This window comes from Thalassophryne amazonica, chromosome 13, assembly GCF_902500255.1.
Source record: "Thalassophryne amazonica chromosome 13, fThaAma1.1, whole genome shotgun sequence".
Taxonomy (NCBI): domain Eukaryota; kingdom Metazoa; phylum Chordata; class Actinopteri; order Batrachoidiformes; family Batrachoididae; genus Thalassophryne; species Thalassophryne amazonica.
The window spans coordinates 28383086-28407373 of record NC_047115.1 but is presented as its reverse complement, the minus strand read 5'-3'; the positions used below and the strand labels follow the sequence as shown (position 1 = coordinate 28407373).

Genomic DNA, 24288 nt, shown 5'->3' with positions numbered 1-24288 from the left:
GGTCTCGACCTGACTCCAGTTCGTCGTCGTAACCGATTTGAGTGGGCAAATGCTCACATTCGCTGCCGTTTGGCACGTTGGAGAGGTGTTCTCTTCACGGATGATGCAAAGGAGATGTGTTGCACTGCATGAGGCAAATGGTGGTCACACCAGATACTGACTGGTATCCCCCCCCAATAAAACAGAACTGCACCTTTCAGGGTGGCCTTTTATTGTGGGCAGTCTAAGGCACACCTGTGCACTAATCATGGTGTCTAATCAGCATCTTGGTATGGCACACCTGTGAGGTGGGATGGATTATCTCAGCAAAGGAGAAGTGCTCACTATCACAGATTTAGAATGGTTTGTGAACAATATTTGAGGGAAATGGTGATATTGTGTATGTGGAAAAAGTTTTAGATCTTTGAGTTAATCTCATACAAAATGGGAGCAAAATCAAAAGTGTTGCGTTTATATTTTTGTTGAGTATATATATACACGAGGGTAGGCTGAAAAGTTCTAAGGCTCACTATAATGCAGTTAATGCATTACTCCTTCATGGGGAACTTTTCAGCCTACCCTCATATATATATATCAATCATGAATGATATTTACGTTTTGCGAGACCCGCGTTCTTGTTTTGGGAGATATTTTTTCAGTATTCACGTTTTGCAATTGATGGTTTGTGGATAATTCACAATTTGCAGGTGATTCATGTTTTGGGGGTTAACACACCTCTCTCCCCCACCGAAGTCACAATATCTCAAACTAGTAATGAAGAAACTTTGAGCAAAGGTCAAAGAAACTCTAAAATGGGAATAGCACTCATATTAGCTTACTGTGCCGCACCACATAATTGTATTTCAAAAATGATTTGCTGAGTTTGAAAAACAGATCATTGTACATTCATTTGCAAAATACTACATAGTACAAATACAGTCTCTTTACATAGTTGTGAGCTTGTAATTGAAAAGCGACCTCATTTGGCTGTGCTGTGTGTTTACTAGCTACCTGGTTAGCTCACATGCCAAACTGTGGCTTTTCAAACAATCTTAAAATTCTCCCCTCTTGAAGCCAAATTTGTTCTAAAAACAGATTAATGTATTTGGCAGTAAGCTCTCCCTGCATCCCACAATCAAGTTTTCTGTCTCTTTTTTCAGGACAACCTGTACTTTCCGAATATATATGTTTTAGTGGTGTTTTATAAGTGTAATAAAGGTTTACAATCAGAAATAAGAAAGGAAAAAGTAATGCAGAAAATAATTTTCCACACACATTTATTCAAAACACGCAGCAAACTTTAACTCTCTCAAGGCAGGCGCTGCAGACTTGCAACAGCTAAATATCTGATTTTCCCTGTTACTAAAAATTAATTTGAGCCTGAGAGGGATAATAAACAACTGTTTTGACACGTTATAAAGGTAATTTGGGCTCTTGAGTGAAAGACTGTACAACAAAAAGGTTCAAACAATAAGCACAAATGCACATTTTGAACAATATATACAAAATGGTTTATGCATTTTGTTTGTCTTCATCTCAAAGCAATTTCTGTCTGCTATTACACAAAGGTCACATCACAAACTTCTACTGTGTTTTGGAGTGTTCTGTCCTGCACTGAAAGCAACGTTGACACTTTGGCTCCTTATAACACTCTGAGGAGCGGCCCCTCCCCCCTCGCTCCATTGATATGGTAAACAGTGCTTTACGCCGGAGCGAGAGAGCTTGCCACAGGTTTATTCAGTAACATTCACAGGTAATGAGGAGTGGAGCATCTTTAAAACTCACAGACTCTGTGTTTGAGCATGTGAGATTGTGTGAGAGGCTCTCCGTCTGCTCCGTCTGCTCACTTTCACTGATCGCTGTGCGTAATGGCGCAGGGTGCATTGGAGCCAACAGCCAGATGGCTATTCAAACAGGCCAACTAGTAACACATTAGTGCTAAAAACGATCTTTGGTTTATCACGTGAGGTAAATCTGCCCTACGATTGGATTTTGGAAAACCATGTGACGGTGAACCAATTCTGATTGGACACTCAGATTGCTCACGTCATCACACAGCATCTATGAGGAGTACAAAGATGGTGGGCGGTGGCTCGAAAGTCTGCGGAGTTAACTTTTCAGCAAAAAAAAAGCAAGTTTCTATGTCATATCATTAAAAAGTTTAGTTTAGTAAATTAATTTAGTAAAGCTTGGTCTCAGCCATCGTATACGACGGCGTCGGCCCCAGGGGGTTCACTTTTCAGCAAAAAAAGTAAGTTTCTATCTCATATCATTAAAAAGTTATATATGATTTAGTAAAACTTGGTCTCAGCAATCGTATACGACGGCGTCGGCCCCAGAGGGTTAACCCACTGGCAACAATTCTTGCCGAAGTGTATCACTGTCATTTTCTACCTCACAGTAAAAACTGTCAAAGGTACTAATGCAACTTTTTCCACTTAAAAAAAAAATCTGAGCATAAACGGGTTAAATATAACAGCTGCCCAGTAGTTTAAGTAAAATATTAAATTAGACAAAATGCATCAAATACAGCACTTTTATGAGTTTAATTATTTAAAAACTTTTCATGGATAAAAGCAGGTAACTGGCTTGGTATGTTCTTTTTTATGGGGTGGCTAGTACATTGGTGTTATAGCCGCTGGCAGTGTGATGAATACAGTCAGCACCATGACAAATCAGACCAGTGAGAACTCCCAACAAGCCAGCATTCTTATTTTTTAAACTTGACAGTCATTCAAATATTGTTAAACTGTAATTCTGCTGTGTGCACCAGTTGGCTTTTGTGCTGCAGACGCATTTAAGCCTGAACAGGCATTAATTAAACACAGTCATGGATTTGTTAAACTTATAAAACCTTTGAATCATTACATTTTAAAATCCAGATTTTCACTTTGAAGGAACAAGTTTGAAAATTAAAATAGTCCAGGTTGTTACATGGATTAAGGAAATCTTTTAGTACTATTATTATTATTATTATTACATGACGTATGACAATGGCTCCTTTCTCTGTCTGGCAGGTGCTGAATGAGGCTGTGGGTGCCATGATGTACCACACCATCACCCTGACCCGAGAGGACCTGGAGAAGTTCAAAGCTCTCCGCATCATCATCCGCATCGGGAGTGGCTATGACAACATTGATATCAAGGCAGCCGGGGAACTCGGTGAGTGGTGACGAGTGCAGATTGTGAGCTCGTACAAAAGTGTCGTTTCCTATTAGCAATGTGGTGTGTTTGGCATGAGAGCAGGGTTTTGTGTGTCATCCTAATTAAAAGTGTTTGCTTTCATAGAATTCAACGTGCTGATGAGGAATGTTAATGTGTGTAATTACTGTCTTAATTTAATGTATCCTGCTTAATATTTTGCAGAGGGTGACAAAGAAAAGCTGCTCTTCCTGACAGCAACTTTTGAATCAAGTGCCAATCAATTCTCTGTCCTTGCGTCTCGCCATTTGATGATAGACTTTGAACTCGGTTGTGTCTTCATTCTTCTCTCTCTCTCTCTCTCTCTCCTCTTTTTTTCAGGCATTGCTGTGTGTAACATCCCGTCAGCGGCCGTAGAGGAAACGGCTGACTCAACTCTTTGTCACATCCTCAATCTGTACAGACGAAACACTTGGCTGTACCAGGCTCTCCGGGAGGGCACGCGGGTCCAAAGCGTGGAGCAAATTCGCGAGGTGGCATCAGGTGCAGCCAGGATCCGAGGAGAGACACTCGGCCTGATTGGATTTGGTGGGTTCATTTGGAGCACTTTTAGAAAGAATGTGTGCAGATTTCCTGAAATGGTACAATATTTACACATGGTCTGTCGTAAAATAGACACAGAGGCTATGTGATTAGATCTACGGCATGTGAAATGTACAGTTAAAATGGCACTCATTGCAGTGCATAACTCTCTCTATATATATTAGGGATGTGAATCATACAACAATTCAGGATTCAATTCGATTCCGATTCTTGGGGTGACGATTCGATTCAGAATCGGTTTTCGATTCAAAGAGCTCTGAGAAATAGTTGTAATAATAAAATAAAATAAAAAAATGTTTATGTTTAAGAAAATGCAGCTTTACAAGGTTAATCAAGTGATTCTAGATGTAACCTTACTTATCTGCTTTGCTTGTTCTGAGTTGGCTGGCAGTTTAGCGAAGTGCTGGTCAGTAGCCGCTGCTCCCCTCTTTTAGCTCCGGGTGATAGCGTAGCATGTGGGCTTGCGGATTTGAAGTGTTTCCAAAGTACTTGACTTTCATTTTGCAGATTCTAATCTGCACATTACATAAGTCATGTCAAGCTCCTTCTTACGCAGCAAATAATAAAATCCAAAATGCGCCCAAACATTTGCCTTCAGCAAAGACGGTGCTGGCTGAATTAGCTCTTCGTCCGCCATGGTAAGCTACAGCCAATGAACTCTGCAGCTCACGAGTGTTTGAAGCACGCCGGACCCCCCCCCGCGGGGACGCTGTAGTACGGAAGCCGTTGCCTGACAAACAGTACATGCAGCAAGTAAAGTCCCGTTTACACATAGATGGTTTAGTTGGCGGGTAGTACGTAGACCGAAGTTCACGGTAGTTCCGGCTGTTTTCGCAGTAGAAAGGGGTGGAGCACTTTGCCGGCGTTTTGACGGCTGTACTATCTCCAAATAGACGGATAAAACGCCCCTAAATCCGCCAAATAAAGCGATGTTTTGACGCTGTAGCATCCGGCACACGTCAGGCAACGGGGGTTAATACCCAGTTCTATCCCTTACAATCGCAGGTTAAGACGCGGGTGAGAACGGCGGTGTTCTGCTGATGCAGATAAAGCCCTGTATACCGCTGGTTAATACCCAGGTGTTTACCCAGGCAAACAGGGTAAATCCTGCGTTACTCCAGGATCATTTTTTTATTATTATTATTATTATCTGTTTCTTCTTCTTCTTCTGTTTCTTCTTCTTCTTCTTCTTCTGTTTCTTCTTCTTCTGTTTCTTCTTTTTATACTTTTTACCACTGGTTAATACCCAGGTTTTTACCCAGGCAAACAGGGTAAATCCTGCGTTACTCCAGGATCATATATTTTTTTTATTATTATTATCTGTTTCTTCTTCTTCTTCTTCTGTTTCTTCTTCTTCTTCTTCTTCTGTTTCTTCTTTTCATACTTTTATACTTTTTATACTGGAACGCCGTTTTAACCGGGAGGTGGCATATAGAACGGCGTACTGTCCGCTAGCGCCGCCGTTTTGACCGCCTCTGTCGCCGTTCTATACGCCGTTGATTATGGATACAATGCCGGCCGCTGAATAAGGGCGGTGTAAACTGCGGCACTACAAGAAGAGAAAGGATGAAACAGCGATTAAAAAGTATCAAACACCATTGTTCGCGTTGTCTCCGTTGTCACGTGAATTCTCCGGTCTTCTCCGGGAGCGCTCCCGGAATTATTCAACATGTTGAATCATTTTTTCGACGATTCCCAGTAAAGCCGGAACTAAGCCACGCCCCCTAGTGCCGGTGTTAACAACGGCGTGTGATCCCTAAGACGGCCCGGAGGAGCCAAAAACTCTTCTGGGACGCTTCCGGGAGCTCTTACCGGCACTGTGTAAACGGGGCTTAAGATTATGTTTAAAAAATGCTTTTAAAAAATCAATTCTTGGACATTTTGGATTGATTCAGAATCGTAAGAAATAATAATCGCGGTATAACTAAATACCAGCTCCACGATACGATACCTTATCACGATACATAATTACACTGTTCCCATTAATTACTTAAAAAGTAATCTGTGGTAAATGCTTAACTTTAAATAAATTATAAATTGTAACTCTGGATGTTATCTGTTTCCTATTTGTATATTTTATAAATCATAGATGATTCTTCTGCAAGAGGTCATTATTTCGTACATGCAGTAGTTGACGTTTCATGGTATCACGATACAATTTTTTTTTTTAAATATGATTTTATACAGGCTTCACGATGCAGTTATCACGAGATACAATACATCATTACACCCCTTTTATTTTTGTGTCTGTGTGTGTATGTACGCACACAGTGCACATCCAGAAAGTATTCAGAGCGTTTCACTTTTTCCACATTTTGTTATGTGACAGCCTTATTCCAAAATGGATGAACGTCATTCTTTTTACAAACATCTACACACAATTACCCCATAATGACAATGTGAAAAAAAGTTTTTTTGTTTTTAGATTTTTGCAAATTCATTAAAAATAAAAAAAGCAGGGGTGGTGGCCAAGTGGTTAATGCGCTTGGTTTCAGTTCAGAAGGTTCCGGGTTCAAATCCCACCCCTGCCACATTTCTCCATGTAATGTGGAGTTGTGTCAGGAAGGGCATCCGGCATAAAACTTGTGCCAATTCAACATGCAGATCCACCTTGGATTTGCTGTGGCGACCCCAAGTGCAAACAAGGGAGCAGCCGAAGGGACTAACTTTTATTAAAAATAAAAAAAACTAAGAAACCACATGTACATAAGTATTCACAGCCTTTGCCATGAAGCTCAAAATTGAGCTCAGGTGCATCCTGTTTCCACTGATCATCCTTGAGATGTTTCTACGGCTTAATTGGAGTCTGCCTGGTGTGAATTTAGTTGATTGGAGATGATCTGGAAAGGCACACACCTGTCTACATATAAGGTCCCACAGTTGACAGTGCTTGTCAGAGTACAAACCAAACATGAAGTCAAAGGAATTGTCCATACACCTTCGAGACAGGATTGTCTCTAGGCAAAAATCTGGGGAAGGGTACAGAAATATTTCTGCTGCTTTGAAGGTCCCAATGACCACACTGGCCTTCATCATCCATAAATGGAAGACGTTTGGTGTTTGGAGGTGCTGGAAAGAGGAATGGGCAAAACTGCCCAAATATAGGTGCGCCAAGCTTGTGGCATCATATTCAAGAAGAATTAAAGCTGTAATTGCTGCCAAAGGTGCAAGGTGCATCAACAAAGTATTGCACAAATGGTATGAATGCTTATGTACATGTGATTTCTTAGGTTTTTTTTTATTACTATTATTATTATTAGAATTTTGCAAAAATGTCAGTGTGTATTAGATTCTGTCTTAATTAATCAGTTTTGTTTCTTGATGGTTCATATTTGTAGTGAACATAACTTTTCCTTACAAAGCCACTTTTACGGTGGAAAAATGTGTATGCAAGCTAAAGACTTCAGGCTATTCAGCCTACCAACCTTCAGATTGACTAATTTCCATTTAGATTAGTTTCTGAGAGCTGGTAGTTTGTCATTTCTCCTCCTGTCACACTTTGTTGCAAAAAGTTGCTGACTCTCTGTCGCTCCAAGGCTATTCCCATAATGCTGCTACACTGTGTCATTGATTAGTTAATTTTGTCTTTCCAAAAAAATAAAAAAAAAGCACTTTGTCTGGTCAGCACTCATTCTGTTCCCAAACATTAGAACAATCAACCAAATCTGCTGTGGAAAAAAAAAATGTTTTTGTTGGTGGAGTGGAATCATGTGAAGGTAAATTCAGCTCAATACCACTGCTCCTCCCGTTCCCAGGTCGCTCGGGTCAGGCAGTGGCAATGCGGGCGAAGGCGTTTGGCTTCAACGTGATCTTTTACGACCCCTACCTCCAGGACGGATTAGAGCGCTCGCTGGGCGTTCAGCGCGTCTACACTCTGCAGGATCTGCTGTACCAGAGCGACTGTGTCTCTCTGCACTGCAACCTGAACGAGCACAACCACCACCTCATCAACGACTTCACCATCAAACAGGTGCCTCCACCACACTACTGCAAGTAAAGCGCCACAAACACCAAGTATACTCGTGCTGTGCAATCTTTGCTGCAATAAACCTGTTGCCTGTAGCCGCCACTTCTTTTCTGAATTTTATGTCTGTTTGACCTCCAAATCTGTGTGTGAAACCGCATTCTTGTACATTCTCAAAAACAAGCCAACCTTGTTGCATAAAAAGTATCTTTTAGGAAAAATGTGAAGATGGTTTTGGTCAACGGGCTGAATTTCTGCAGTGCTATTCTGTCTGATGCAGAAGAGTTGCTTTACAGTGGTGCATCACATTAACCAGTTCACACACTGATATGTCAGTGCGCTGCCATGCAATGCACTCAACTGCACACGGAGAGCAACATGGGGATTAAGGACTTTGCCCAAGGGATCTTAGTGATTTTCCTGTTTGACAGGGAATTGAACCAAGGATCCGTTAGTCTCAATCCCCTACTTCATCCCCACCTCCGCAAAAATGAGTTAACATCCTTTGCAAACCACTAAACAGGCCTTTTTCTGACTAAATGTGTGGTCTCAGGTTGCGCATTTCCCTTGACATATTAAAGTTACAGTATGCAGGATTTAGTGGTATGTATTAGCATAAATTAAATGTTGCACTCATAACATCTGTTCATTAGGGTATAATTAATAACCTGCAACAATGTATCAGTGTCTTTCATGAGCTTAACCTATGCAGAGAACAAGCGAGCTGGATGAAATTAGTTGTTTACATGTTGATTTCATTATAGTGTTTTTTTAATAAATCTGATTGAGCGCTTTGTATTCGCTCAGATGCGTCAGGGTGCATTTCTAGTCAACTCTGCGCGGGGTGGACTCGTGGATGAAAAAGCCCTGGCTCAGGCTCTGAAGGAAGGCAGGATACGTGGAGCCGCCTTGGATGTCCACGAGTCTGAGCCTTTCAGGTGATAACCACACCAGCTTGTTTCTGACATAACAATTTGTTTTAGTTTTTGTTTTGTTTTTTTGAAGGTTAACTGCGGTCTTTCTTTTGGTGACAGCTGTGTGTGCATGGTGCATGAGTGTTCAGCTGTTGCGTTGTTGGTGTAGCCAGCTCAGTCTTTCCACACCCTTAGTCTTTTATAAACATATAAAATAAAATAAAAAATGTATTCTCTTTCTTCTTAGAAATGTGTTTTGGAAGTGATTTTTACAGGGTGGTAATCGGCTGTTTGTGTTTGTTTGTTTGTTTCATCGGTGCATGCAACTGATCTTAGCGACAGTCAGCTGACAACACCTGTGTAAAAGCACATGCCATATTCAGTTTGTTACAATATGTAAATTTAAAATATAAATATACATGTAGACTCACCATCTGAACCAACAGCTTTTCCTTTTTTTAAATAATATTTACACATCCTGTGGTTCATAGAAGTCTTTGAAAGTACAAATGAGGGGTGTTCAGAAAAATGAAGACCAGAAAAGTTACTTCTTGGAACTGGATAACAGTCATGTCATGCCACTTCTTCAATGACTGAAAAAGTTTTTGAAAAATATATTTATATTTTTCATGTCCCTGACCTCTTTCCCCAGATATATAAAATCCAATAAATGGTGTTAAATACACATGTGATGCTAAAATGAGTGCCTATAGGTTATTTCCCTGTAAATTTTTGCTGTGACACAATACCAGATGAGGTGTAATTTTTAACATGGCCGCCGAAATGACAATCGAACACACAATGCAGTTGCCATGTCCACACAGCACATCTGGTGTGTTTCAGGACTAAAACTTTCCCTTATGTTGTTGAGCAGTTTTTCACAAGGTCCCCTGAAAGATGCCCCCAACTTGATCTGCACGCCGCACACCGCCTGGTACAGCGAGCAGGCTTCGCTAGAGATGAGAGAGGCTGCCGCCACCGAAATACGACGAGCCATTACTGGTACGTGAACTCTCATGAGTGCGCTCATGTTCAAATGTTACTGTGATTTTTAACTGTCTGTTTCCTCTCATCCTGTTGCAGGACGGATTCCGGATAGTCTTCGGAACTGCGTCAACAAAGAGTTCTTCATTACCACGGCACCCTGGGGGATGATGGAGCAACAGCAGCAGCCACAAGTCCACCCTGAGATCAACGGCGCCGCCTACAGGTAGGAGGTGGATTTATGAGAATCCAGCAGGCTGGTGGCATCACTGAGGATTCGTGGCCCCACTGAATTGATCCTTTAAGTTTAGTTTCTTCATTTTTCACTCTCTATTTTGTCTGAACTGCTTCTCTCACACAGCCGAGTGCACCAAACCATGGTACAGGCCATAGCAACGGGGGGAATGCAGGACAAATTATATACCTAATTCTCAACCAGGTAAATGAGCGCAATTACTGCTGGCCCACAGGCCACTGCAAATAACATCTTTGTTAAAATATATCAAATTTGTAAAAAAAAAAAAAAAAATCATTAAAATCTGTAGCCCCTTTCTGCTCCACACTCTGACTCATCTGTACTGTTCCCAACTTCCCACCCAGCATTTCTCCAGTTCCCTGAACCCACACCCCCGAAAAGGAAAAAAAAAAGACAACTCCAGCAGCCAGGATCGCTCTGATGTCACCTGATCTTAAATAAATTCACGTTAATAGGTTGTATGTCTTTGTCACAATGAAAAAAAATGAGCATTAAAAAACAGCCTTTTTAAAGAAAAGTCATGGATAACAACACATTATCAGTACCACAAAAAAGTAAAAAACTGCACCCTTTGGTCTTTGATCTTTGAATATTTTATGACATCACAAAACTCAGTCTTCATTATTTGAAGTCAACATTTAAATTTGGTGAACATTTAATTATTTAATAAGGTTGGCTTGCTAAAAAGTAATATATAAATAAAAAAAATTTAAAATAAATGTTGGGGGGGGGGGGGGGATCAAGAAGCACCTAGAGTAGCCATATATACATGTATCACGGAAATACAAGCTGAATGGTTCTGTGTGTTAGGTATGTGCACAGTTGGTTTTTCAGAACTGCTGACTCCAGTCAAATATCACACACAGATCCACGCTGTTTGCGTTTCCATGATACATACTTACAGTGCATCCATAAAGTATTCACAGCACTTCACTTCTTCCACATTTTCTTATGGTACAACCTTATTCTAATATGGAGTAAATTCATTTTTCCCTCAGAATTTTACACACAAAACCCCATAATGACAAGCTGAAAAAGTCATTTTTTTTACATTGTTGCAAATTTATAAAAAAATATTTAACAACTAAGAAATCACATGTACATAAGTATCTGAAAATGTCTGTGCACCGACGCTCACCACCCAGCTTGGAGCTTGAGAGGAGCTGTAAGAGAAAAACACACAAACAAACAAAAAAGTAAAATTTCACCAATTTGTATTGGACAGAAGATCAGCCTGAGACTGTATGTTTCACAAAGTGACATCAGGAACGGGATAAAGCTTTGAAGTTGGCTTTATTGTCTTAGTTTGAGGAATATTAAATTGTGTTGAATTTGGGATATGCTGTTATAAAAAAAAAAGTTTGTTTTTGTAACATGGGTTTCCTCTTTGCCCTCCTCAGATCCCCTCATTCAAGCTTTCTCCTGCACCAGAAGCACCTCTGATTTACACTCAGTTGCATAAGTATTTGGACAGTGATGGGTTCATGGTGGAGTGGAATGGAGATGGATTTGATGGAATGGAGATGGATTTTCAAACAACAACAGTAAGGCTCCAGTTTGCAAAAATGTAGTTGAAATTTTAACATATTATTTTTAATGAAAATCCTTCTCTGTTACACTCCAACATGAAGCTGAATAACTATTGATGCCACAGACAAAGGTTTATACAGTCGCAATCAGTGAAGCCTGTAACTCCTTTTAGAGATGTCCAGGTGTCTTGGTGGCTTCCCTCACCAGTCTCCTTCTTGCATGGCCACTTGGTTTTGAAGAACTACCTACTCCAGACAGATTCCTCATGAAGGAAGAACAAAACACATTCAGTGACTTGCAGATGTTTCTTTTATCCCCCAGACTTCAAGAAGACTGGATGTAATAGTAACTATTTGTATGAACAATAATTAGAGATGTTCTAGTCCAACTTAAGCAGTCGAAACCTGGCCCGATCAAGGCGTCATTTGGTTTAAATACAGAATCTATTTTGGTCACACAGATCATCAACAGCGCACATCAGTCTCTCTATGTTGCATAGCGCAGTGCCGACACAGCAATAGCAGCCAGTGCACCTGCAGTGCATGTTTTAAAAACATTTTTCTTTTCTTTTTTGTTTCAAATACGCACCTAGCCAGTTTCTGACAGATTGCATATACGACATAAACTTCTTGCCAGTTAATAAGCCAGTTTTGAATTTATCAGTGCGCATGCGCAGAGAGCTAGCTAACACTTCGATCACAGGTCAGTTCATACAATCAAACTGCCAATGCTGGTAAGAAGACACTGTATTTGAAGCAACACAGCGGATTGAAGAGCTGAAATAAGATACACTGTGGACAAAAATGGTATGTAAACAGTTCAAAAGACAGTATTTTTATTTATTTATTCTTCCTGCATTTGTTTTGTTTGTGAACGCAATACAGGTTTATGAATATAATACAGCGATAAACTCTGACTATTAATTCTATAATTTACTCCTTTTGTTAAAGATGATGACCATATTTGGGATTTTATTCTTTATTTATTTATTTTTCATGCATTTGTTTTGGTTTGTGTATTGTTTACGAACGCAACACGGCAGAGCCATTCCTGTAAGTTTATAAATATATCATAGAGATAAACTGTGACTATTAATACTGTGATTTACTGCTTTTGATAAAGATGATGACCGTGTTTGGTATTTTATTTTGTTTATTTTTCATGTTTGTTTTGTGTTTCTGAACGCAATACGAGTGTGCTGTTAGCTCCGTTAATGATTTATAAATATAACATAGAGATAAACTGTGACTTCAAATACTGCGATTTACGGCTTTTGATAAAGAAGATGACTGTGTTAGGGATTTTATTTTGTTTATTTTTCATGTATTTGTTTTGTGTTTCTGAGCTCAATATGAGTGAGCCGTTAGCTCCGTTAACGATTTATAAATATAACATAGAGATAAACTGTGACTTCTAATACTGCGATTTACGGCTTTTGATGAAGATGACCGTGTTTGGGATTATTATTCTTTATTTATTTATTTTTTGTGCATTTGTTTTGGTTTGTGTATTGTTTACGAACACGACACGGCAGAGCCATTCCTGTAAGTTTATAAATATAACATAGAGATAAACTGTGACTGTTAGTACTGTGATTTACTGCTTTTGATAAACATCATGACCGTGTTTGGGATTTTATGTTATGTTTATTTTTCGTGTGTTTGTTTTGTGTTCTGAACGCAATACGAGTGAGCTGTTAGCTCTGTTAATGATTTATAAATATAACATAGAGATAAACTGACTTCTAATACTGCAATTTACGGCTTTTGATAAAGAAGATGACTGTGTTTCGGATTTTATTTTGTGTTTATTTTTTGTACATTTGTTTTGTGTTTCTGAACGCAAAACGAGTGAGGTGTTAGCTCCGTTAATGGTTTATAACTATAACATAGAGATAAACTGTGACTTCTAATACTATGATTTACGGCTTTTGATAAAGATGAGATTGTTTGGGGGTTTATTTATTTATTTATTTCATGCGTTTGCTTTGTTTTTGTGATCTTGGGAATACACTGTTTGCATGACTTGACCTTTGAACTTGCCCAACAGCCCCTGCAGCGCTTAAACTCGAAACTGGCTTATTAAATAACATGTTCTACACAAGTAAACAACTTTTTCTTGTTGTGTCATCATGTCTACTCGCACAGACTGTGTAGGCATGTAGCCAGAGGGGTGAGGGGTCAGGCCAGTGGTGAGCACACTTCCGATAATCTGATAACAGATAATTATCGAAGATAATGTTTTCATTATCGGATTATCTTTTAGATAACTTTAAAAACCATTATTGGACTAATTATCTTCCGATAAATTGTCGTCTTAACGTGACTTAGCACATCTGAATAGGTTTCTTAATAGTGCGTGTTGGTGCGTGATATTCTTGATATTCGTGGAGCATGTTTTTGCCTGTCAAAAAATCTTCCACGAATGTCACACACCACCCTCATTTCGCCTCACGTCGTGGAGGTTGCAACTGAGTGTATTGATCCGTCTTGATGAGTAGTGATCCTTAATAGAATGTGACAACGTTCGTAGTGGTTCCTGTGATGGTTCTTGGAGCCCAGACTGTCATGCGTTATTACGAAGTGACATGGAAACTGTCAAGTTTTGACACGACTTGTAACACGGCGTCACATTTCACTGCGCGCCATGACAAATCAGTTTTCTGTCACATGCATACAATTAAACTCGGCTCCACAGCGTTCAGTTTGATGCAGTATGCCGAAGAGGAACAGTGACGCAAAGTCAGCCAAGTGTCGTTCCACAGTTCCTGCTGAAGCTCCTCAGGATGCTCCTGCAGGTGTTCCACCTGCTGTTATTGAGCGGGAGGACGAGTCTGAGCCAGAGGAACCAGAGGAGCGAGAGGAGCCTCAGGTGCAGCCAGACATCTCTGCACCTCCTCCAGTCCGGCGGAGGAAGAAGCGCGCGCACAATTAAACCCTGCTGCACCATATTCAGTTTGATTGCTGACACCAAGTCGGCTAAAAGTCTCATTTCAGTGCTCTTCAGCACTCTCGTGCAGGTGTTCCACCTGCTGCATGTGTCTGATGTTTGGGAAAATGCGCGAGATGAGAGCCGCATGAAGCCACACATCTGACTCTGTCCGTCTCCTCCTCTCTGCGCCACTCCATGGCACAGAGCCTAACTATGCATGCAGTCACAAAGATCTTCTGAAAAACTGGAGCGATCTGAATTCGGCTGGATGAATATGGGTGTGTGTGTGGAGACAATTCACCTCGTTCACAAGGTGACAGAACTTAACAATGCGCTGTTACATGCAATAGCGCGCAACAATGCGGAACATTGTTCTTGACCGTGTGTAATGGTTCCTGATAATTCACCAGCAATACGTGTCATTAATCGTAACGTGTGGTAACAGGTTGCAGCAGTTCCTGAGGACACCTGACGCCTCTGCCCCGAATCATCACATTCGTGATCAGCGGCCAAGAATGTGTACTTCGTGGCATTCGTGACTTGTCGTCGTTATGTGTAAACGCAGCATAAGAGCTGTATAGTTCTACCCTCTGCAAAAATAAGAGAGCTGCTTTCAGGAGAAGCCACTCTATCCTCTGCAGGCAAAGGAGAACTGGTCACAAAAAAAAAAATTTCTTTAGCACCATACTGCTCTTCTTCTTCTTTGTTTTTCGGCTGTTCCCGTTAGGGGTCGCCACAGCAGATCAATCGTTCCATCTCACCCTGTCCTCTATATCTTCCTCTGTCACACCAACCACCTGCATGTCCTCCTTCAACACATCCATAAACCTCCTCTTTGGCCTCCCTCTTCTCCTCCTGCCTGGTGGCTCCATCCTCAGCATCCTTCTCCCTATATACCCTGGTCCCTCCTCTGCACATGTCCAAACCATCTTAATCTCACCTCTCTGACTTTGTCTCCAAATTGTCCCACCTGAGCTGTCCCTCTGATATGTTCATTCCTAATCTTGTCCATCCTTGTTACTCCCAAAAAGAATCTCAACATCTTCAGCTCTGCCACCTCCAGCTCTGCCTCCTGTCTTTTTGTTAGTGCCACCGTCTCTAAGCCGTACAGCATAGCTGGTCTCACTACTGTCTTGTAAACTTTCCCCTTCACTCTTGCTGATATTCTTCAGTCACAAATCACTCCTGCCACCTTTCTCCACCCACTCCACCCTGCCTGCATTCTCTTCTTCACCTCTCTACCACACTGTCCATTACTTTGAACAGTTGACCCCAAATATTTAAACTCATCTACTTTCACCACTTCTACTCCTTATAACTGCACTATTCCACTGGGCTCCCTCCCATTCACACACATGTACTCAGTCTTGCTTCTACTGACTTTCATTCCCCTTCTCTCCAAAGCATATCTCCACCTCTCCAGACTAGACTCAACTTGCTCTCTACTCTCACTACAGATCACAATGTCATCTGCAAACATCATAGTCCATGGGGACTCCTGTCTTCCTTCTTGTCCATCCAAATTGGAAGTCCCAAAAACCAGTTTTATTTGTTGTTATCTATTGTCCACCTGGTCGTTACTGTGAGTTTCTCTGTGAATTTTCAGACCTTTTGTCTGACTTAGTGCTTAGCTCAGATAATTATAGTGGGTGATTTTAACATCCACATAGATGCTGAGAATGACAGCCTCAACACTGCATTTAATCTATTATTAGACTCAATTGGCTTTGCTCAAAATGTAAATGAGTCCCACACCACCACTTTAACCATACTTTAGATCTTGTTCTGACTTATGGTATGGAAATTGAGACTTACAGTATTCCCTGAAAACCCCCTTTTGTCTGATCATTTCGTAATGACCATTTAACATTTACTTTAATGGACTACCCAGCAGTGGGGAATAAGTTTCATTAACAGTAGAAGTCTTTCGGAAAGCGCTGTAACTAGGTTTAAGGATATGATTCCTTCTTGTTATGTTCTCCAATGCCATATACCAACACAGTGCAGAGTAGCTACCTAAACTCTGTGAGTGAGATAGATTATCTCGTCAGTAGTTTTACATCCTCATTGAGCACAACTTTGGATGCTGTAGCTCCTCTGAAAAAGAGAGCCTTAAATCAGAAGTGCCTGACTCCGTGGTATAACTCACAAACTCGCAGCTTAAAGCAGATAACCCGTAAGTTGGAGAGGAAATGGCGTCTCACTAATTTAGAAAATCTTCACTTAGCCTGGAATTAGAGTCTGTTGCTTTACAAAAAAAGCCCTCCGTAAAGTTAGGACATCTTACTACTCTCACTATTGAAGAAAATAAGAACAACCCCAGGTTTCTTTTCAGCACTGTAGCCAGGCTGACAGAGTCAGAGCTCTGTTGAGCCGAGTATTCCTTTAACTTTAACTAGTAATGACTTCATGACTTTCTTTGCTAATAAAATTTTAACTATTAGAGAAAAAATTACTCATAACCATCCCAAAGACCATATCGTTATCTTTGGCTGCTTTCAGTAATGCTGGTATTTGGTTAGACTCTTTCTCTCCGATTGTTTCTGTCTGAGTTATTTTCATTAGTTACTGTCCTCCAAAACCATCAACAATGTCTATTAGACCCCATTCCTACCAGGCTGCTCAAGGAAGCCCTACCATTAATTAATGCTTTGATCTTAAATATGATCAATCTATCTTTATTAGTTGGCTATGTACCACAGGCTTTTTAAGGTGGCAGTAATTAAACCATTACTTAAAAAGCCATCACTTGACCCAGCTATCTTAGCTAATTATAGGCCAATCTCCAACCTTCCTTTTCTCTCAGAAATTCTTGAAAGGGTAGTTGTAATTCAGCTAACTGATCATCTGCAGAGGAATGGTCTATTTGAAGAGTTTCAGTCAGGTTTTAGAATTCAACATAGTACAGAAACAGCATTAGTGAAGGTTACAAATGATCTTCTTATTTCCTCAGACAGGAGACTCATCTTTGCTTGTCCTGTTAGACCTCAGTGCTGCTTTTGATACTGTTGACCATAAAATTTTATTACAGAGATTAGAGCATGCCATAGGTATTAAAGGCACTGCGCTGCGGTGGTTTGAATCATATTTATCTAATAGATTACAATTTGTTCATGTAAATGGGGAGTCTTCTTCACAGACTAAGGTTAATTATGGAGTTCCACAAGGTTCTGTGCTAGGACCAATTTTATTCACTTTATACATGCTTCCCTTAGGCAGTATTATTAGACAGCATTGCTTAAATTTTCATTGTTACGCAGATGATACCCAGCTTTATCTGTCCATGAAGCCAGAGGACACACACCAATTAGTTAAACTGCAGGAATGTCTTACAGACATAAAGACATGGATGACCTCTAATTTCCTGCTTTTAAATTCAGATAAAACTGAAGTTATTGTACTTGGCCCCACAAATCTTAGAAACATGGTGTCTAACCAGATCCTTACTCTGGATGGCATTACCCTGACCTCTAGTAATACTGTGAGAAATCTTGTAGTCATTTTTGATCAGGATATGGCCTTCAATGTGCATATTAAGCAAATATGTAGGACTGCTTTTTTGCATTTGCGCAATATCTCTAAAATTAGAAAGGTCTTGTCTCAGAGTGATGCTGAAAAACTAATTCATGCATTTATTTCTTCTAGGCTGGACTATTGTAATTCATTATTATCAGGTTGTCCTAAAAGGTCCCTGAAAAGCCTTCAGTTAATTCAAAATGCTGCAGTGAAGTTGGGACATTGTGTAAAATGTAAATAAAAACAGAATACAATGATTTGCAATTCTTCTTCAACCTATTCAGTACTAGGAAAACAGACGTTATTGATCTTCAAATGGTAAGAAAATGAAAAAGGGAAAAAAGAGAGCTATTTTGTGTGAAAACCTCAGGAAGACCAAAAACAAAACTCCAAGGCACTCTGTGAAAATTAAATTCTTAAATAATTAAATTCTTCAACCTATATTCAATTGAATACACCACAAAGACAAGATATTTAATGTTCAAACTGATAAACTTTATTGTTTTTGTGCAAATATTTGCTCATTTTGAAATGGATGCCTGCAACACGTTTCAAAAAAGCTGGGACAGTGGTATGTTTACCACTGTGTTACATCACTTTTTCTTCTAACAACACTCAATAAGCGTTATTCCAGACATCCCTGACAATGATTATTATATTTAGTTTGTCCAATTACTTGTGGGTCCAGAAAATAGAGAAACTGTATATTTTTCTAAATGGCTTTAATTTCAAAATAGTTAATTTAATGTTTTAAAGCTTAAAGTCTGTACAGCAATCACATCTTTAGTTTTACTTGACACACAAAAGCAAAAATGTATCGCTGTCCAAATACTTATGATCCTTGCTGTAACTCCTCCACACTGAAGTTCTCCTTGTTTAAATCTTTCAGGGTTTTTTTTATTATTATTATTTTTGTTCCTTTGTGAGCCTACATTAACATGCTTTTTTTTTTTTTTTTTTGCAAAAAATCATCAATTCAAATTCAGGTTACATTTGGATTTTTATTTATTTATTGTGATGAGATCGGTCTGAATCAACTCAGTCTTATTGAACTATTTAACTGAGCAGATGTGGCTTTTTGTTATTATGTGTCTCTTCAGCAAATAAACAACTGCAGCAGAGCGTTTCATTGTCGTCTCCGTCTACAGGTTCCCTCCGGGTGTTGTGGGCGTCACACCTGGCGGGATCTCTGGGCCCCTGGAGGGATTGGTACCCGGGGGAGTGCCCATCGCACACACCCTGCCCCCCGTTACCCATCCGTCTCAGACCATCTCCCCCAACCAGCCCTCCAAACACGGCGGCGACACGTGACGAGAGCACATGACTGAGCAGTAGGGACTGCTCCGACGGCCAGCACAGGCGGGATGATGCCCACGACGACTCCACCCGGATATCAACCGACGTAACAAGCCACATGTACACCTCAGCCATCCCGAACCATACCAGCAGACTGCCGTCCAGGACAACTTTTCTATTCCACAGAGCTGGAGTCAGGACAAAAACGAGCGGCCACGCTGAGGTGGAAACCGACTGGCCAACTCACACACCCAAGACTCAAAGCCGTCCCTCCGTCTGGTTTTTACTTTTTATTATCCGATGTTTGTTTTCGATAACTTTACAAGGAGGTTCCTACTAAAACTGTGGGCCACGACTGTTTCAACACAGGATGATGGTTCATCAAGCCTTCTTTTTCCCTCTTCCTTCCTTATTTCAGTCCAATTTTGTTTTAACTTTAGGTTTCTTATATTCTTTTTCTCTGTTACAAGTGGAAATGTTTTTGTGTTCAGTGTGGCAAAAAAAAAAAAAATGTAACTGGACTTTAAGAGATTCACCTACATTAAGCAGATAAGAAAGGACACCTGGTGAGAACAGTGACACCTGCAGGCTGTAGTGAAGAACTGCACTTCATCTTTGCGTATTTTAGCCGCCGACATCCAGCTGTAAAGTCCTAGTTTCCAAGGATAGCTCATTTCAGAAAAATTCCCCATTAAAAAAATAGTATTTAAATAGTTTTGTTTTTTGGAGTGGGGGTGGGGGGCATTAAGTATCTTAATCAGGAGGAAAACAAGGTTCACAATCAGCTCATACTGTTTATAGAAATTGCAGGAAGAAAGGTCTGATTTCATGTTTCTCCATTATCTTTTTGTGTTCAAACATTTGTCCTGTTAGATTTGTATTGTTTAAATGTTCTTTGGTGTCACGTGAGCCGCCCACTTTTTCTTTTCCTCAAATCAAAACCAACTCTTGGAGACACGGCGCCCTCTACAGGCCACATCTGTCCCTTTAGTCCCAACAGAAGGCTACTAGTTTTTTTTTAATCAAGGTGTGAGTGCTTGTATTTGTTTCTTGTACAAGGTGAACATACTCTTAGAGCGTACAGTGCAGCTGGAAGTGATAAATAAAACCTGGTCTCATGATATGTGCATTCTGTGGGATTAAAGCATCACAGTCCAGATGGACGAAATATATTTGCACAACCTCTTCCAACGTATTAAATGCATGTTTGGCTGTGTGCAGTTTTCTATCTCTTCTGACCTTTATTTGACCTACTTGTACTGATGTTATGCACCATCGAACCACTAGAGGGTGGCAGATACCCAGAGGTTGGATTTGAAGCAGCACACAAATGTAGATCAAACTGCTAAAAATTATTGGTGTGAAACAGAGTAAAATCATTCTTGTTTTTTTTTCTTGCCAGAGAGGTGAATTAAGGCAAAAGAACAAAACACGCCATCTCTCCGAATCACTGTAGTCTGTAAGCATATTCAGGAAACACAAATATCCATAACGGGGAGAGTTTCGCCGCCCTTCCGTTTCCCCCTTTTCCTGAATAATAGCTACTCAGACGATTTGTGACAAAACAGGCGGATCTGAGGTGGGAACTCTATTTTAAGACCACAACAGACGTAAATAAATCATCGGTAATAGTGTAATAAAGACATCAAATCGGGTTAAACATTAAAGCAGATTTAAGAAACTACATGATTAAATCAGACAGGAAGCAATTAAGTGGACATTCAGAAGGTTTTATTTTTTTCCCCTCGTTTTGTCTGTTCTTTGCAATACGCTTTGTATAGTGAAATCAGGCCTAAATCCACAAACCATCATCGTCACAACTGCAACTATTGCATAAATACAAAGCAACATACAAGTGATGACTTCAATGAAACACAGAAGAGGTTACAGTCCATAATGGCGAGAAAAACAAAACATTCACTGCAAGAAATAACTTTTTTTCCCGTCAACTTTGGTAATTTAAATGTTGCAGTTTCAACACCAAGACCTTAAATCTACAAACCCCTGGCAAAAATTATGGAATCACCGGCCTCGGAGGATGTTCATTCAGTTGTTTAATTTTGTAGAAAAAAAGCAGATCACAGACATGACACAAAACTAAAGTCATTTCAAATGGCAACTTTCTGGGTTTAAGAAACTCTATAAGAAATCAAGAAAAATAATTGTGGCAGTCAGTAACGGTTACTTTTTTTAGACCAAGCAGAGGGAAAAAAATATGGACTCACTCAATTCTGAGGAATAAATTATGGAATCACCCTGTAAATTTTCATCCCCAAAACTAAACACCTGCATCAAATCAGATCTGCTCGTTAGTCTGCATCTAAAAAGGAGTGATCACACCTTGGAGAGCTGTTGCACCAAGTGGACTGACATGAATCATGGCTCCAACACGAGAGATGTCAATTGAAACGGAGAGGATTATCAAACTCTTAAAAGAGGGTAAATCATCACGCAATGTTGCAAAAGATGTTGGTTGTTCACAGTCAGCTGTGTCTAAACTCTGGACCAAATACAAACAACATGGAAAGGTTGTTAAAGCAAACATTACTGGTAGACCAAGGAAGACATCAAAGCGTCAAGACAGAAAACTTAAACAATATGTCTCAAAAATCAAAAATGCCACAACAAAACAAATGAGGAACGAATGGGAGGAAACTGGAGTCAACATCTGTGACCAAACTGTAAGAAACCGCCTAAAGGAAATGGGATTTACATACAGAAAAGCTAAACGAAAGCCAACATTAACACCTAAACAGAAGAAAAAGTTACAATGGCTAAGGAAAAGCAATCGTGGATTGTGGATGACTGGATGAAAGTCATATTCAGTGATGAATCTCGAATCTGCATTGGGCAAGATGATGATGCTGGAATTTTTGTTTGGTGCCGTTCCAATGAGATTTATAAAGATGATTGCCTGAAGAGAACATGTAAATTTCCACAGTCATTGATGATATGGGGCTGCATGTCAGGTAAAGGCACTGGGGAGATGGCTGTCATTACATCATCAATAAATGCACAAGTTTACGTGATATTTTGGACACTTTTCTTATCCCATCAATTGAAAGGATGTTTGGGGATGATGAAATCATTTTTCAAGATGATAATGCATCTTGCCCTAGAGCAAAAAACTGTGAAAACATTCCTTGCAAAAAGACACATAGGGTCAATGTCATGACCTGCAAATAGTCTGGATCTTAATCCAATTGAAAATCTTTGGTGGAAGTTGAAGAAAATGGTCCATGACAAGGCTCCAACCTGCAAAGCTGATCTGGCAACAGCAATCAGAGAAAGTTGGAGCCAGATTGATGAAGAGTACTGTTTGTCACTCATAAGTCCATGCCTCAGAGACTGCAAGCTGTTATAAAAGCCAGAGGTGGTGCAACAAAATACTAGTGATATGTTGGAGCGTTTTTTTGTTTTTCATGATTCCATAATTTTTTCCTCAGAATTGAGTGATTCCATATTTTTTTCCCTCGGCTTGGTCTAAAAAAGTAACCGTTACTGACTGCCACAATTTTTTTTCCTGATTTCTTATAGTGTTTCTTAAAGGCAGAAAGTTGCCATTTGAAATGACTTTAGTTTTGTGTCATGTCTGTGATCTGCTTTTTTTCTACAAAATTAAACAACTGAATGAACATCCTCCGAGGCCGGTGATTCCATAATTTTTGCCAGGGGTTGTAAACTTAATATGGTTCACATAATGACAAACGGGTATTACAGAGGTGACTTATGTGTACCGTGACCTTAAACGCTTGTGGTAACTAATCCAGATAGCGACACGAGGAGTGCGACTACGCTGATGATGAAAGTGTCTCGCTCACCCTGCCAAAAAACAACCAAAAAGCACCCAGGTTTTAGGCAACCAGACGAGGTACTTAAAAAAAAAAAAAAAAAAAAAAAAAAAAAAAAAAAAAAATCTGAAAACGAACAAGTAACGTTTCAACAATGGTGGTCGTTTCCTCAAAGCCAACAATATTTCTGTGCAACATTCCTTCATTTAGACAAAGAGGAATTAAAACCACAAAAAGGACGAAAAAAATTAGCTCAAAGTTTTCAAACAATAAATATGTAGTAGTAGTAAGTATGAAGTGAAAAATAAACCACACACACAGTCAGGTTGGTGTGTCTGAAAACAGGTCAATTAACGTATGCGCCAATCACCTCGTGTGCTAAGTGTAGCTTTGACGGATAAAAGTTGCTGTGCCCCCCTTTTTGAGAGCTTCATGTTTGACCTTAATTCAAGCAATAATGTATATATAGAAATGTTAAATGTGCAGTGCTTTTGTCAAAGATTAAACACTATATGGACCTGTTTTTCCAAAGGGCCTCTGAACCAAAACACTGACTTTTTCTACTGTCCTTTCAAAATAAAATGCACAACATACCAACTGAAGAAGGGGGGGAGCTGAAATGGACGTGTGCTGTCAGTGCCCATAACAAACTGATAAAAAGTACTGATCTGAATCGATGCTGGGATATTATGTGTGCAGGTTTATCTTTTTACAGCCACATGCATTTACATCTACGGATAAAGATTTATTTTTTCCTCTTCATTTGTAAATAGATTTATTCTCCACGTCTGTGTCTTACAGCGGAGTTTGTCAGTTTCAGTGAAATATTTCATCTTTTTGTTTTTGTTTTTTTATTTGAGTATGTACGACAGTGCGACCGAGTATCTTCTGTCAAAGTGGAAGGTCGGTGTCCTCTCCTGAAGACTTTCACAGTTTGTCCGTGTCAGGAAAGATTTAAAAAAAAAAAAAAAAGAAATGAAAGGAAAGGAAAAACCGACAGGGGTTTGAGTCCCACCCCTGCTGACCGCCTCCTCCGTACTGTACGACAGTTTTGTCACTCGTCGTCATCGTCTTCCTCCTCTTCGCCGTCGGACAAAGAGGCACAAGGGCGGATCTGCCGGTAACCATCAAGCCACTTCTCCACCATCTGGGTGATGAGCGGATGGTTACGGCGGCGGGAGCTCTTCTGAAGAGCCACCAGGACGCCGCCCTCCGTCACGCAGCAGTCCAACCACTCCCTCAGCAGCTTCTCCTGCTGCTCCTCATTACCCATCTGAAGCGAGAGCAGGAAAATATAACCATCAGAGAGCGCCATTTCAGCAGACTCACAACATCAAAAGCACTGTGGACTCTGAGCTGAAACTGCAGACGCTGTGAGCCGCA

The 24288-nt window shown here is 40.1% G+C and overlaps 2 protein-coding genes across 2 annotated transcripts in view; one reads left to right on the top strand and one right to left on the bottom strand.

Moving 5' to 3' along the window:
- LOC117523726 (C-terminal-binding protein 2-like) overlaps nucleotides 1–19625 on the top strand; it is an 80909-nt gene extending 61284 nt beyond the window's left edge. Inside the window, 7 exon segments of the mRNA XM_034185324.1 lie at nucleotides 2997–3141; nucleotides 3502–3708; nucleotides 7479–7693; nucleotides 8495–8625; nucleotides 9476–9603; nucleotides 9685–9811; nucleotides 18967–19625. Of these exon segments, the coding sequence (XP_034041215.1) occupies nucleotides 2997–3141; nucleotides 3502–3708; nucleotides 7479–7693; nucleotides 8495–8625; nucleotides 9476–9603; nucleotides 9685–9811; nucleotides 18967–19153 (1140 nt within the window). The 3' untranslated portion in view covers nucleotides 19154–19625.
- A 3959-nt stretch (nucleotides 19626–23584) lies between these two features.
- The window catches only part of zranb1b (zinc finger, RAN-binding domain containing 1b), a 31039-nt gene continuing 30335 nt past the window's right edge, over nucleotides 23585–24288 (bottom strand). Inside the window, 1 exon segment of the mRNA XM_034185322.1 lies at nucleotides 23585–24178. Within this exon segment, the coding sequence (XP_034041213.1) occupies nucleotides 23960–24178 (219 nt within the window). The 3' untranslated portion in view covers nucleotides 23585–23959.